Source organism: Dromaius novaehollandiae, chromosome 15 (assembly GCF_036370855.1).
Source record: "Dromaius novaehollandiae isolate bDroNov1 chromosome 15, bDroNov1.hap1, whole genome shotgun sequence".
NCBI classification, from domain to species: Eukaryota; Metazoa; Chordata; class Aves; order Casuariiformes; family Dromaiidae; genus Dromaius; species Dromaius novaehollandiae.
Genome location: NC_088112.1, coordinates 6,021,704 through 6,034,777, shown reverse-complemented (window position 1 = coordinate 6,034,777; position 13,074 = coordinate 6,021,704). Strand labels below are relative to the sequence as shown.

At 43.1% G+C, this 13,074-nt stretch overlaps 1 protein-coding gene across 2 annotated transcripts in view; it reads right to left on the bottom strand.

The window, feature by feature from the left end:
* Window positions 1-10,203, bottom strand: part of PANK3 (pantothenate kinase 3) — a 28,862-nt gene extending 18,659 nt beyond the window's left edge. The window contains exon 1 of one of the 2 annotated variants that reach the window (XM_064520839.1): window positions 9,400-10,203. Coding sequence is in view for 1 of the 2 variants with exons in the window: in XM_026098441.2 (XP_025954226.2) it covers window positions 9,400-9,427 (28 nt within the window). In the remaining variant the exon portion in view is untranslated. The remainder of the gene's footprint in view (window positions 1-9,399) is intronic. The other variant, XM_026098441.2, reaches the window with a different exon arrangement.
* Between the last annotated feature and the right edge of the window lie 2,871 nt (window positions 10,204-13,074).

Genomic DNA, 13,074 nt, shown 5'->3' with positions numbered 1-13,074 from the left:
GAATATGTGGTCCAACTCCTGTATGCTTATGAGAAAATCCACTGCATCCCATCTAAAATGATCCAAAGGCTTTTGCAAATATAACATTTGTCTGAATTCTAAAAATCTTAAGGTTTATGAATCTTGCATATGAAATAAACAGATCAGAGAGAATAGTTACCAGGAAGTTTATTCCATAATTATAATGATCCCATTTTTTCAGCACAAAATCTGTCCCCATGCCATTCAAAACCACAGTTTTGGGGTTAACTGGGTGGTCTTAGCAACAATTTAAGAATTCTGAAACTGAAGAAATGGGTCAGTTTTCACCTCTGCTACAAAACCCAAGAACTTTCACATTCTTCTATTAAAAACTGGTCAACATTTGCCTTGTTCAAGTTCTGTTTGCCACGTGGGGGGAGGGGGTTCTGACAAGCAACTAAGCCCAGGGGCCATTAACTTAACATTCATATCAGCAACCTAGATGCAGACATTACAGCTCACATTCCTGCATACATATGCCATAGTCATTTGAGTCATATCATATTGATTTATATTTGATTTATATACAGGTCTATCCAGGAAAATTAAAGTGATTTTGCTTTCCAACCACAGAAAGGGCTATATAATATATATGCAAAATATATATATATATATATTTATATATATACACACACATATACACACACACACACACACACTTGTATACAATGAGCTGAACTCCATCTGCAATTTCAGGACTGCACTGCGAGGATGTATGATTATCCATACTTGAGCTACCTTTTTCCAAATATTAGAAATCCACTGATCCTACAGAGAGTTAGAACATAACTGCGTATGTATGGACACAATATGGAACCTCATGACCCCTTTACCTATTGCTGTAGCCTTCAAATCAGTAAACTTTGCTTTGGATAAAGTACAGTTGAGGATCCTTCCTATATGGATGTGCGGGATGGAGGAAGAGAAACCCACGTAAATACACCAGTTTCTCTTCCAAATACTGAAAAATGTAGTTTCATTTGCAGGGTTAAAATCAGGCCACGGAGAGAATCAGTATGAAGGACTAGTCAGAAAACTACAGAGATCACACTCAAGTCTCCTACAGCACTTCCTCTCCACAAGACAGTCAAGCTAATTGTGGCAATGGCTGAAGATGACGCATCTGCTTTCATATCATCCCACACAAGGAATCTGTGTATTACTTTACACCACATATATGACAACTCTGCCTAAGATGCTGTTGCTACTGTCTGGGACATGTTCAAAGCACAGCATTTTTCACTCTTACGTATGGATATCTGCAGCACGATTGCTGGTATAGTCTCATCAAATCCATGGAAAACTCAGTTCCGAGATAGTCCCATCTTTGAAAGCTGCCTTTGAACCAAAATAGCACAGAGCACATCTTGGGCTGAGGATACATAGATGACTTTTTATAAAGTATTTTCATATTCATATCTGTAGCTCATGCTTTCTTCTTTGAGTGAGAGATCTAGGAGCAGAATGACAACAGCACAATCCTAGGAAACCAACAACAACAACAACACAGACATTAGGTTGATCCTTACTGTTGTGCTAGTTAGAGAAACGTGTCTGCCTGAAGCCCGTAACTTGGCAGACATCAAGTTCTGAGGACTCCAGTAACTGTATCCATCATTCTGCAGCTTCTGTTCGCAAGGAGTGTCAATGTGTCTACAGTATAACTGGGCTTTTTCTGCAGCTCTGTGGGTATTCGATTATGGAGAGAGTCTTCTCAGCTCTTCCTCTTCAGAATTGTTCTACTTCCTAGGAAGACTCTACAAACAGTGACGTAGAGCTCAGAAGTTTTCCTTGCAGAGAATTAAATCATTATTCACAGAATAAATCCACTGTCTGGTCTTTTCAAAGTTCTTATCTTTGTGGAGGTCACTTGCACTTTGAACACTGAACAGAAAAGCAGAAGTTCAGCTTCTTACTCAACAAGCTTCATTGCCTTGGATATACTGCATGAACAGAAACATGTTCTCTACTTCTAGGAAGTCAAGTCAAGCTCTATTTAAGATATGTAAATATTTTTACAGAAGAATATTTTTGTCTCAGAAGAGACAAATATCCAAAGCAGAACACAAACTTGGAAAGGCAAGAAAATGTACAGTTTAATGTGCTACTTCACACCAAATTAAACCATCTTCAACAGGACAGCAAAAGGAGTATCACAATACCCAACCTTCTCAATTCCAAATCCAGATTTTATTTCATTCCCAGGCTCTGCTACGAACCACTGTGGGGCATAAATAGCAACAGCAACTAGGAACCTTTGCTATAAAGCAACTGCTTGTTCTGTATGCGTCGTAAAGCTGGCTTTGAGAGGCAAGCTGCTCATAATTAACAAATTGAGAGTATTTCCTAGAACTGCTTCCTGCAATTTAGAAAAGCACTTCCCATGCAGAAGTGCTAACACAATACGCTGTGTTCAAGTAATAATGTAACAGTTCTACTAAATAAGAAAACCCAAGTTGAAGGGGTTTTTTTATTATTATTATTCATTCTGTTAAGTCTGCACTTCTCAGGTTTTTGGTGTATACATTTTTTGGCAGCAATCCTAAGATTACTTATGTCTTATCATATAAGGTCTTTATATGCCAACAGAAAATAATTACAATAAAAATCTCTCTCCGGCCAATATAAGCATGAAGCCTGATGCATTTTCCTCTTCTATGCGTTCTGCTTCAGAGCAGAGGGCCTTCTAAGTCCTCTTCTCAAATCATGCAGTAGTATTTTGATTTCCTATGTCCATTTGGGATTCAAAACTGTATTTTCAGAACTGTAGGAAGCATACACTCAAACACCTTAACTATTTCCCCCTCATATGGTCAAGAACAAGATTTTTCCAGTTTAACACTCTATTTGTATTTAGCCAATTAAATTTTAAAGACAACAATTCCTCTCCCTGGTAAGTTCCTGCCTATGAATGTAACAACACAGATTTGCAATATAACTACCTCTGAAATGCTTTCTTCTCCTCACTGTAACATAAAATAAGAGTCTGTGCCAGTCCTATATTAAATTAACAAGAAATAGCCTTTGAAGAAGAGGAACTAATTCCTAACATACTGGGAGGGAGTTGTCTGCTGTGAGAAACTTTTACAGCTCTCTGTAAGCGACAGTAGAAAACAGGCTACCAGATTTTGTGCCACCTTTGTAAGGTAGCTTATATTTTCCACACAAACTATACTTGGATCAAAACCTTTCACTTACTTCTTGTGGCTCAAACAATGCCTAAAGGCAATGTTGTGCTGTTTTACTTTAAAAATTGACAGTAATGGATAATGCCAATGACATGAACTTTACAGCTTATATTAGTATGTTTCTTTTTTTCTTTCTTTTTTTATTTTTTTTAATATTCCTACTGGCCCAGAAATAAGAATGGCAAAACTTGACGAAAGACAGGACCTCCATTGTATCTTCTGTAAGTAACTCTAATACCTCATGCAGAGTGACGTTCCAAACTTTTTTCCCAGCCAGAAGGACTTAAGACTGTTGGACCACTTCAAAACCAACTGTGAATTTTGGGACACATGCCAAACATTAAGGATACTGCAGTCCACAATTCCATACTGGCTGAAAATATAAGAAAGGAAAGTTTTCATGTAATTGCATCAAAACTTATTTTTGCCAGCACTGCAGCAGTTCTTTGTAAATGCAAGCAATATGATCAGTTTTTACGCACAAAATTTATCTCCTAATCTTGCTCAGCATAGCCTTTGATAACAAAACTTTGATCCTGTTCTTTGCCATTAACTGTCAAGAAAAACAAGTTCACTATGAAGAACTTGTTATACTGTACTATTTTACAGTTTGAGCTAAAAAACAGAAACTTAAACTAAGTGTATCTTGCCATTTCTCTAAATACATTTTCCTCTATGTACCACGTACACATTCTTCTGCTTTTGGTATTTGCCTAAATTATGATCTGCATATAACAGAGTAAGATTAATGGGAAACTGTAACACCTAAATCAGCTTGAAGTCTAAAGAGACCAGTGTGTCTAATAGGACAAGTTAGGAGAAAGCACACCTAAGATCTTTGACCTGCTAAATCAAGACATTTCAACATTATGGCTAGAAAGTGAGCTTCCTTTATTGTACTAATGTTACACAGATGTGCACATACGAGCGTCTAGAGAACAAAATTGTATTTCAACTCTTCTCAGCCCTTCAGATACCTGAGAGTTTCTCTGCTTAGGCACTTTTGTAGCAAGTTTTTGGTTTAAATACCTCAAGTCCCTCATATACTAGATTTGGGCTGGGTAGAATTCAACATTCCTAACAGAAGATCTAACCTTCCTCTACAGCTGAATACTGGAAACTCAACATGTCATTTCAGAATTTACGTTGAACGTACACAAACAGCAATTCAGTGGCAAGAAAAACAGCCACCCCAAATTTGCATATTTTGGCTACAAAATACAGCTTCAAAAGTTAATCCAGTTCAACAAAATAAAGTCAAGTCTGTAAAACAAATAACAGATTAAAATTTAACTGAGTATTCTGCTAGCTGTAGTTTTTTTACATAAAATATTATGCTGTGGTAGCAGACTATATTGCAATTACCAAAGCACAAACAAGGATGTGTATAACAAACACGAGGTAAAAATGCAAATCTTATTCTAGGATCACATGTAAAGAGTATCGTATACAAAACAAAAGTAATTATTCCACTCTGCTTGGCTATGGCAAGGTTTCAACTAGATTACCGTTTCCTATCTCGGAAAACACATTAAAAAAACAAAACAAAACACAAAGCCTCCAGGAGAGAAAACAAAATAAAGAGACCTAGCATGACCAAGAAGATACGTCAAAGCATTTCTTGAGGTTTCTCAAACTGTTTGCCCTATTTCTTTCCCTCCTCTTCACCCTCACTCTGGAATACATTCAGAAACGCTCCCTGCACATAAGTCCATAATGGCCTGGTGCTCCATACCCAACACCCCTGCCTAGCCTGGCACAGCTTGCCTGGTCCAAGAAGCAAAGAAACTGTCAGCTGCCCCCTTTCACTTGGAGATTATATTTGTCTCCAGTTACCAGAAGCTTCCCAGCAGCATAATTGAAACTGCTGGACTAGAAAGTAAATGACAGGGTAGGGGGGAACAAGTAACAGGAGTAAAAGTTTTAGACTGATGAAATCTCTGACATATTCCCTAGTAGGAAGGCAAACAGCAACAAACTTGGCTGTTAAAGAGAGCTGTAAGTTTTTCTCACTATTTAGCCTGACATAATCACTGCTATTAACTGGGATGATTTCATTAGGAAGTTCATGGAAGTCCTGGAAGCAGAAGTTTAAGGATGGACTGGACAAATGTCCAGGGTAAGGTATGCAATAATTTTTTTTCTTTTTTTTTTTTTTTAATATACATACATGCATAAATGATCTCACAAAAACATGAATGCAGTACTAATCCTTGTAGTCTACCACTCATGATAACACACTGATCCAGAATTTTTTTTCCCCCATGTAATCCACTGAAAATTTAAAATCTGAGTATCCAGTAATGACAACATTTCTTGGTACAGGAAATATCTGCATTAAAGTTATCTGACATGCACTGTTACATTCTTCTACAAAGATTTTCCAATTCCTCTCATTTACCCTACCGGAAAACTTCTCTATCAAACTCTGTAAACTCACCACGCTTTCCTGTGAAGCCATCGCTAGCATGCTATAGAAAAGCCACATTTATAAGTAAGATTGCAGGTGGTCCTCTGCAATTACTGTAACTGTTCCTCATTAGGTTTATCACATATACAAATGGATACCATGTAAAGCTAATACAAGACAAAATACTGCTACCTGTATCTTCTCCCTCCTCATTTAACTGTTAATTTTGTTGACATTTCAGTAGCAATCTCTTCAGGCAGAAGTGCTTTTAATACAGTGAGATATGCCATGCAGATGCATAATCTTAGACTTACACAAATACAGTATAAACTGTGCCTAGCAGTATTATTATTAGAAATAAAAATTTAAACTACAGCAAAATGAGAGCCTGTAACACCAGATTAAGGCTAATATCAGCTTTCAAAGATTAATAAAAACTAACAGTATGCTACATGACTAAGCAGTAAGTTCTATGAACACAAAAACCAATTTAAAGAGATTCTCTAGCAACTTAAATGGATTTTTTTTTCTCAATTCTCCTACACAAATCCTCCAAGGAATCACCATACCCATGATGACTATATTTGTCTGTAGAACCAGATTAGATAAGATTTTTGTCCTTCTTTTCCATCAATACAGAATTTTGCAAACTTCTACTATGTACTTTCATACACTAGTAAGTCTGGATTCCCTTTAAGTGAGAGGTAAGCATTTGTTCTCAAATTATATTTTTATAAACACTTTTTAAACAAGTTGTAAATAAGCAACATGTACTACATACTAAACATTAAAAGTCTTGGCATTTCCTTCAGTTTACTACATTTTAGAGCCAAGGTCACTTGAGGAGCACAGTGTTCTGGCCCTTTCCTTCTCTCTCAGGTACCTTACACTCCCCCCCCCAAGTATGAAGTACTCTCTCCAAGTGATTCCCTTCTGTCTTCCCTTAAGATACATCTCATGGAATAGTAGCTCTGCAAGATGCTTTGCCCTCATGTTTATCACCTTTACCCCATATTTATCACTTTCATCCCAAATAACCTTTGGAAGTTCCTTCTACAAGAGTAAGCCATTCTTCCTCATGTGATTCTTCCCCAGAAGAGCTATCACACAAGTGTTGGTTGGAAGGGACCACTGGACATCTTCTAGTCCATCCTCTCATTCAAACTAGCAGGACTATAACCAACACTAGATGAGGTCAATCACAGCTTTCTCCAGCCAACCCATTAAAACCTCTGTAGTTTTTCAAGAAACCTTCAAGGACAGAGATTTCACAGCCTCTCCAGTTTCCAATGTTACACTAACTTCCTTAGTAAAAGTTTTTCCTAATGTCCAATCTGAACCTCCGTTATCTTCCTTCAAAAATGCCTATCCCCTCCCATCATGTGCAAAGGAAATTTAAACGTCTCTTTACTAGATTCTTTCGAGAGTCTCAATACCAGAAGCCATGTTCCATGAATTCAGCTACACTTCTCACAAACTGTTTTTATTACTATGGAAGTAGGAACAGGGCTAGCCAGCTGAACATTTTAAAGGGAGAATCACGCAAACATACCTAGGCATTGTATCTACATTAGAAATTCTAAATTCAGTAAGTGACTCCATTTTATCATCACCTCTTTTATTACAACCATGGCATCTAGTCATTGCAATCATGTTTTCTTTCATGAGGCTAAATATTGCTTTAGCCTATCTACACTTCTATCTGTAATTCTCTCAATCCTACTTTGTAGGCACTTATCAAAAGACAAATAACCTCTGGTTAAGCAATGGTTAACCATTACCCCCCCCCCCCCGCCCCGTATCAAATCTGGCTCCAGGAGAGATGATTAACTACTCACATCTTCTAAGAAATGCATACGGAGTCAGCAATGGTACCAAAAAGTGTCCAGAATTGTCTTATACTGTCTAGTTATGAATTATCTGGCTAAAAGTGGTTCTCTGAGCCCAGCTCAGCTTTCAGGTAGTGCCAAGTCCAGAGCAGTATTTGGGCGCCAAACCCCATGTATATCAATGTAATTTTCAATCTTAAGTGCTTTTGTGGATCTGCTTTTTCAAATATTCCCACTTTAGTCAGTTTGACTAAATACTTTGCTTCTAATCAGCAGCAAAGGCTTGCAGAATGAGTCTACGGTTCACTACGAAACTAAGTGCTGTTATCTTTTAAAAAGCCATCAGCTTAAAAAGATTTAGAATATGCAATGTTAAAATGACAGAGGTTGTGAAGACATAAATTTTCAATCTCCGTATTAGGCATCATGCAAAACCAACACAAAAGTTCAGGTTCAAGAACTGGAAGTCTGCAACGACAAATTTTGTATATTTAAATAGTTAAACCTCATGTTTAAATAACAATGCCAGAGGTCAACAACAAATTTTAAATCTACCACTACAGAAAAGTCACTCAGGCCCAGCAGAGACATTCCTGAAATGAACGGTATTCTGTTAGAAGCAGTCATACTCGCACTATTTTAAATTACCAAACAACTATAAAGTTTTATGGCTAATTATTGCTTCAGAGTCATGATATCATTCTTTAAATATTACAGCAGTAAAAAAAAAAAAAATGTTGAGCTGTACTTACTTTCATAAACACAATTACAGTCAGCTCAGAAATTTCCACACACTGGCATTAATAACAGGTGACAGCTAATTGTATGCTACGGGATGGATATTTAGGGTTTCCCTTGACACATCATAAAGAACATTAAATATTTTCACAGTCTAACTCAATTCCATACTTACAGATACTTCCAGAAACATACTAATACTTCCTGTATTACATACATGCTCAATGATTTGTTCTTGTTGGGCTGTTCAAGCAATATACTTGGAATATACACATTTTATATTTTAACTTTTCAGTTTCATACTTTTCATTAGATCAGAATGAAAATAACATTAGGTCTAGTTCTTCAGGAATAACCATTTTTTCCCCTTTTAGGAACTCACCCTAAAGACAGTCTTTAAGTGTGATGAAAAAGAAAAGAAAAAAAAATACTTTAAGTCAGCAGAGTAATATCTACATCCCTTTCAGCTAAGGTACACCTTCTGTGCAACTCTGATAGCTCTACCTAATCTGCATAAACCTGTGACTTACACATCTGTGTACCTGTTATACAGGGAAAAGAGTCCTCATCTATATGCTACTTGATCAAAATCAAATTCCCTTTTCCCACAGAGGGCACTAGTAGTCAGTCTTAGACATTTTGTTTGCATTCACCTGAGCCTGAAACCTGTTTCTGCCCTCCAAAACAAATTCAAATATATAAAAAAAGTAAAAGATATTACAGTTAGTGTTATTAAAGGAAAGCATGAATCATACTTCAGAATAACTGTACCCAAAGATCTTAAGATTATATTATTCTCTCTAAAAATTAGAAGTTTATAAGGCCTTAAAAAACAGAACTATAGCAACTGCAGGCACATGGACAGTGCTCAGTAACACCGATGAAATGCCCACTTCAAAAACAAGAGAATATGTTCTCAAAACCCTGCTTGGGCTACTTTCTATTCAAAAAGAAGCAACTCTTCCACTGCGAACACGAGACTTAAGCCGTCAGATCGGCAGGACCACCTGAACTCTGAAATCTTACTTAAAAGTGACAGAGAGGAGCAGGAAAATGCTCAGCAGGCAGACAGCTTCCAAGCTCATAAATCAGAACCACCTGAAAAACAAGCTCCAGCTTCCCGAAACCCCCTCCCCATCGTGTTCACCACGACAGCTTCTTCCTCCCTACGGCAAGGAAGGCCGAACGCGGCTGCAGCAGCTCTCGGGCTTACATGGCTTCTTGGCATCCTTGATCTTCATGGTGCAGCAGCGGCCGCCGGGCTGCGCTGGCTGAGGAGGGCGGCGGCGAGGCGCGGGCCGCGGGGTGGGCGCCCGGCCCTCGCCTGATGGGGCGGGCGCGCCGGCGGCGGCTGCTCAGCGCTGCCGCCCCGTCTCCTGACCGGCGCCGGCGGCGAGTGGGCGCCCGGCTCGTCAGAGCGGGGCTGGCGGCGCGGACGGGCTACGCCACGGAGGCGGGCAGCGCGGGCGGCTCCTCGTCCAGCGGAGGCATCGGAAAGGAAAGGGGGGCAGCAGAGAGCGATGGCGGCAACCGTCACTGGCGGCCAGGCGCGGCGGGGCCCAGCCGGGGCTGCGCCTCTAGGCGGGGCAGGGCATCAGTTCCGGGGCCGCCGCGGGGAAGCCCGTCCCCGGGCGCGGTGCGAAGCGGATCGGAGCGGGGCAGGGCGGCGCCCACCCTCCGCAGCCCCCGCAGCGGGGGCGCGGCCCCGCTCCGGCGCGCTGGGGCTGCCCGCCGCCGCGGCCCCTCGAGGCAGGAGGGCGGCCGCGGCCCCGCCAGACGAGGCCCCCGCCGAGGCGGACGCTGCGGCAGCGGCGGCGCGGCGCAGCCCCGCTGCGCACAAGATGGCGGCCGGCACCGGGGCCGCCGCCGCGCCACACAATAGGGCAGAGGCAGGCGCAGCGGCTCCCAGCCCAGGGCGTCCGCTCCGCCGCTGCCGCAGCGCTGCCCCCCGCCCCGTCACGGGGCCGCGCAAGGCTCGCCGGGAGCCGCAGTCCGCCCGGCCCGAGCCGCCGTGCTGTGCCTATACCTCCCAGCGGCCCTCGCGGCGGCGCGAGGGGCGCTGGGAACCGCACCCCCCCCCCTCCCCGCGCAGTCGCCTGTCGCCCCCGGCGTGCAACGCGGTCGCGGGCTCCCTCCTGCCTTCCCCTCCCCCCGACCCAGAGCGGCCCCAGTCACCCCACAGGCTGGCGGCCAATCAGGAGCCGCGACCTCCCCGCGCGGGGGCCCGCAGGGGCGGGGCTACGCGCCGCGGAGGGGCAGGGCGGGAGACGCGCCCCTCGCACCACCCGGCCCCGCCCCGGGCGGCCCCGCGGCGCCGCTGGCCGTGGTTGGGAGGCCGCGTGCGCTGCTGCCGAGGGCGCGTTTGCGTCTGCACACGCACTGCGCGGAGCGGCTCAGCCACGCTCAGCCTGGCAGTTAGGGGCTTCCCCTGCGAGGCTCCCAGCGGGGCTGGCCTTACGTGTTAAAAACAAGCGGAGGCTGCTGCCGCTGACCCCCGTCCCCGCCGGCCGTGCCCGAGGTGCGCTGGGGCAGGCCCGGAGCTCGCCGAAAGCCGTGTTTTCCTGTCAGCCCGCTGCTCCCCTGCCCGCAGCGCGGGCCGCGGGGGCGGCCGCGGCGGTGGCGTTGTGGAGGCTTGTGACACAGCGCTGCCGGCCACGTGCGAGACGGGTGCCCCGCTGCCGGGCCGCGGCTGAGCCCGGTTGTTTCCGAGATCTGGGTGGGGACGCAGGGGCAGGGGGGCCGCCGCTCTGCCCTCGGAGCTGCCCGTAGGAAACCCCGATCTTAAACCGAAGTTGGTGCCGAGCACTGCGATGTGTTAGGCTTTTAAACCGCTTCTGAGCTGCAGCTGTTGATGTGACTGCCCTTGGTCTGTATCAGTGGATAAAGCCAGGAGAGCTTAGGCTTGCTTTTGACTTTTTACTGAAAGTCAGAACTGTGTGTGCTCACACAATTGCATGTGGGAAGCAGCTCGGGAAATTGCTCCTTTTATTTGCTGGTGAGCAGATTCTGGTAATGGCATGAGTAACTCCTGGCCTTCAGGAAGTTTTTCCTCATTTGTTGCAAGAATAGGCTGACATTCAATGCCCTATGCCAACAGACTCCCAAGAGCATCTCGTTGTGCTGGGAAGCCAGAGGGGACGAGCTGTGGCAGGGCACACCAGGGCTCTCGCCTCGCTTGCAACCTCACACAAGTTTTGCAATAGGACCCCACAATGGAGCAGACACCCATCTTTTTATTTTTTTCCTTTGTGACAAAATGCCAATTACTTTGATCTAGAGTGGATCTAAAAGCATGGTCCAAAAGTGGGATTTGGGCATCAACAGCTTTTTCCTTTTTGGAATTTGAACTTTCCTGATGTCTTTGGAGTTTGGATTCTGAAAAAGTCTTCGTTGAAGTCACCCTTCACAGACTGAGAGCGGCTCTCAGGCTTCAACTTCCTGGACGGGTTGCTTTACTTGCTAAACTACTGTACAGAAACAGGAGCCACCATCTCTACCATCCCCTTCCAAAATATACACCAACACTTCCCCCCCCCCCCCCCCCGGCCAAACCAAATAACTTTGCTTAGTGTTGGTTACAAGCACCTAATGAAAGGATTTGGGTGTTGGATCTAGGACAGTGTTCGCTTATAGCCCTGGGACGAGCAAAGGCAAAGGACCTAGGCCAGTCCTTGGTTTCTGTGTAGGTAGATGTGGTTCCTGCACAGGTAGCTCTCACTTTGTCCTGTGCACTACAAGGGAGCTCAGATGCCTCACTGAGGGGTCTGCAATCTGTTTTGAACCCCTGGTACTTCAGCTGGTCTCATTCTAAAACCTGGCATAATAGGATTTTTATATATTTTCAGTCCAGAACTGTACAGAAAATAAAATCCTCATGTGGATACCATCAGCAATTTATCATGTTTCCTTTCTGAAATGTCTGTATGTGGAAAACTTACCCTGAAGTCTTAACATTTACTTCTTGCCCTTTAAAGGAAGTTAAGAGTCTGTTAACAAAGCTGTGTAATTTGTTCTCTCTTCCTGTAAGTCACATGTAATTGTGGGAATTCCCACAAGTTTTTCTTAAAGAGAGGAAATTTTGGTGTGTTTTTTTTTCTTTTTTTGCGGTTTTTCACTGTAATGTAAATTGCTAAAAACATAAGAGGATATTGGCACTTTAAACACAAGCATTTACATATTAGGAAATACAAGAATTTAGCTGCTACCTGGAAATTAAATTGTGCCCTTTCATAAATATACACTGTGACTCTTAGATACAGTCTTTAATTTCCTGTCTGTCTCCAGAATATGCAATGTGGAATGTTTTGTGTAAAATGATCTATCATTGGAATATAAAAAACCCCCAAGCTCACGTCCTACCTATCTCCTGTCCATCCTGGATGAGAAGTTTAGCTCAGCTAGAAGTTTTAACATTAAAGTCCTGTGACAGGCTGAGCATGTTTGTTAATTTGCATATCAAGCTGATTATAGGTTACAAGCACATTTAGATGGGGGTTATTTGTACCTCAGCCACCAGGCTGCTTTGGTTATCCCATCAGTAGAAATACATGCATATGAAGGTGAATTTATGATCAGCTGGAAGTACAGTTCAAAACAAGGCTGTGACTGTCCGCTGTTGACTCTGAATAGATACCTGTTTCAGAAAGCTGATCTCAGAGGTTGATTATAAGGTGCAGTTTCAAGTACTGATCTAGGAATAATAATGAAATCATGACTTTCCTATCATAGTTCATCCTGACTAAATTCAGCTCACACACTCTGCAGCCCCGCTGAACTAACCTTCCTGGCTCAGACCATGGGACATGTTCATATTTAGTAGTCTCTTGTCTGCTTCAGAAGTTAAATTATATTTGTTCTGGCAGCCTTTGCACTGAGTCTTTTAAAATGC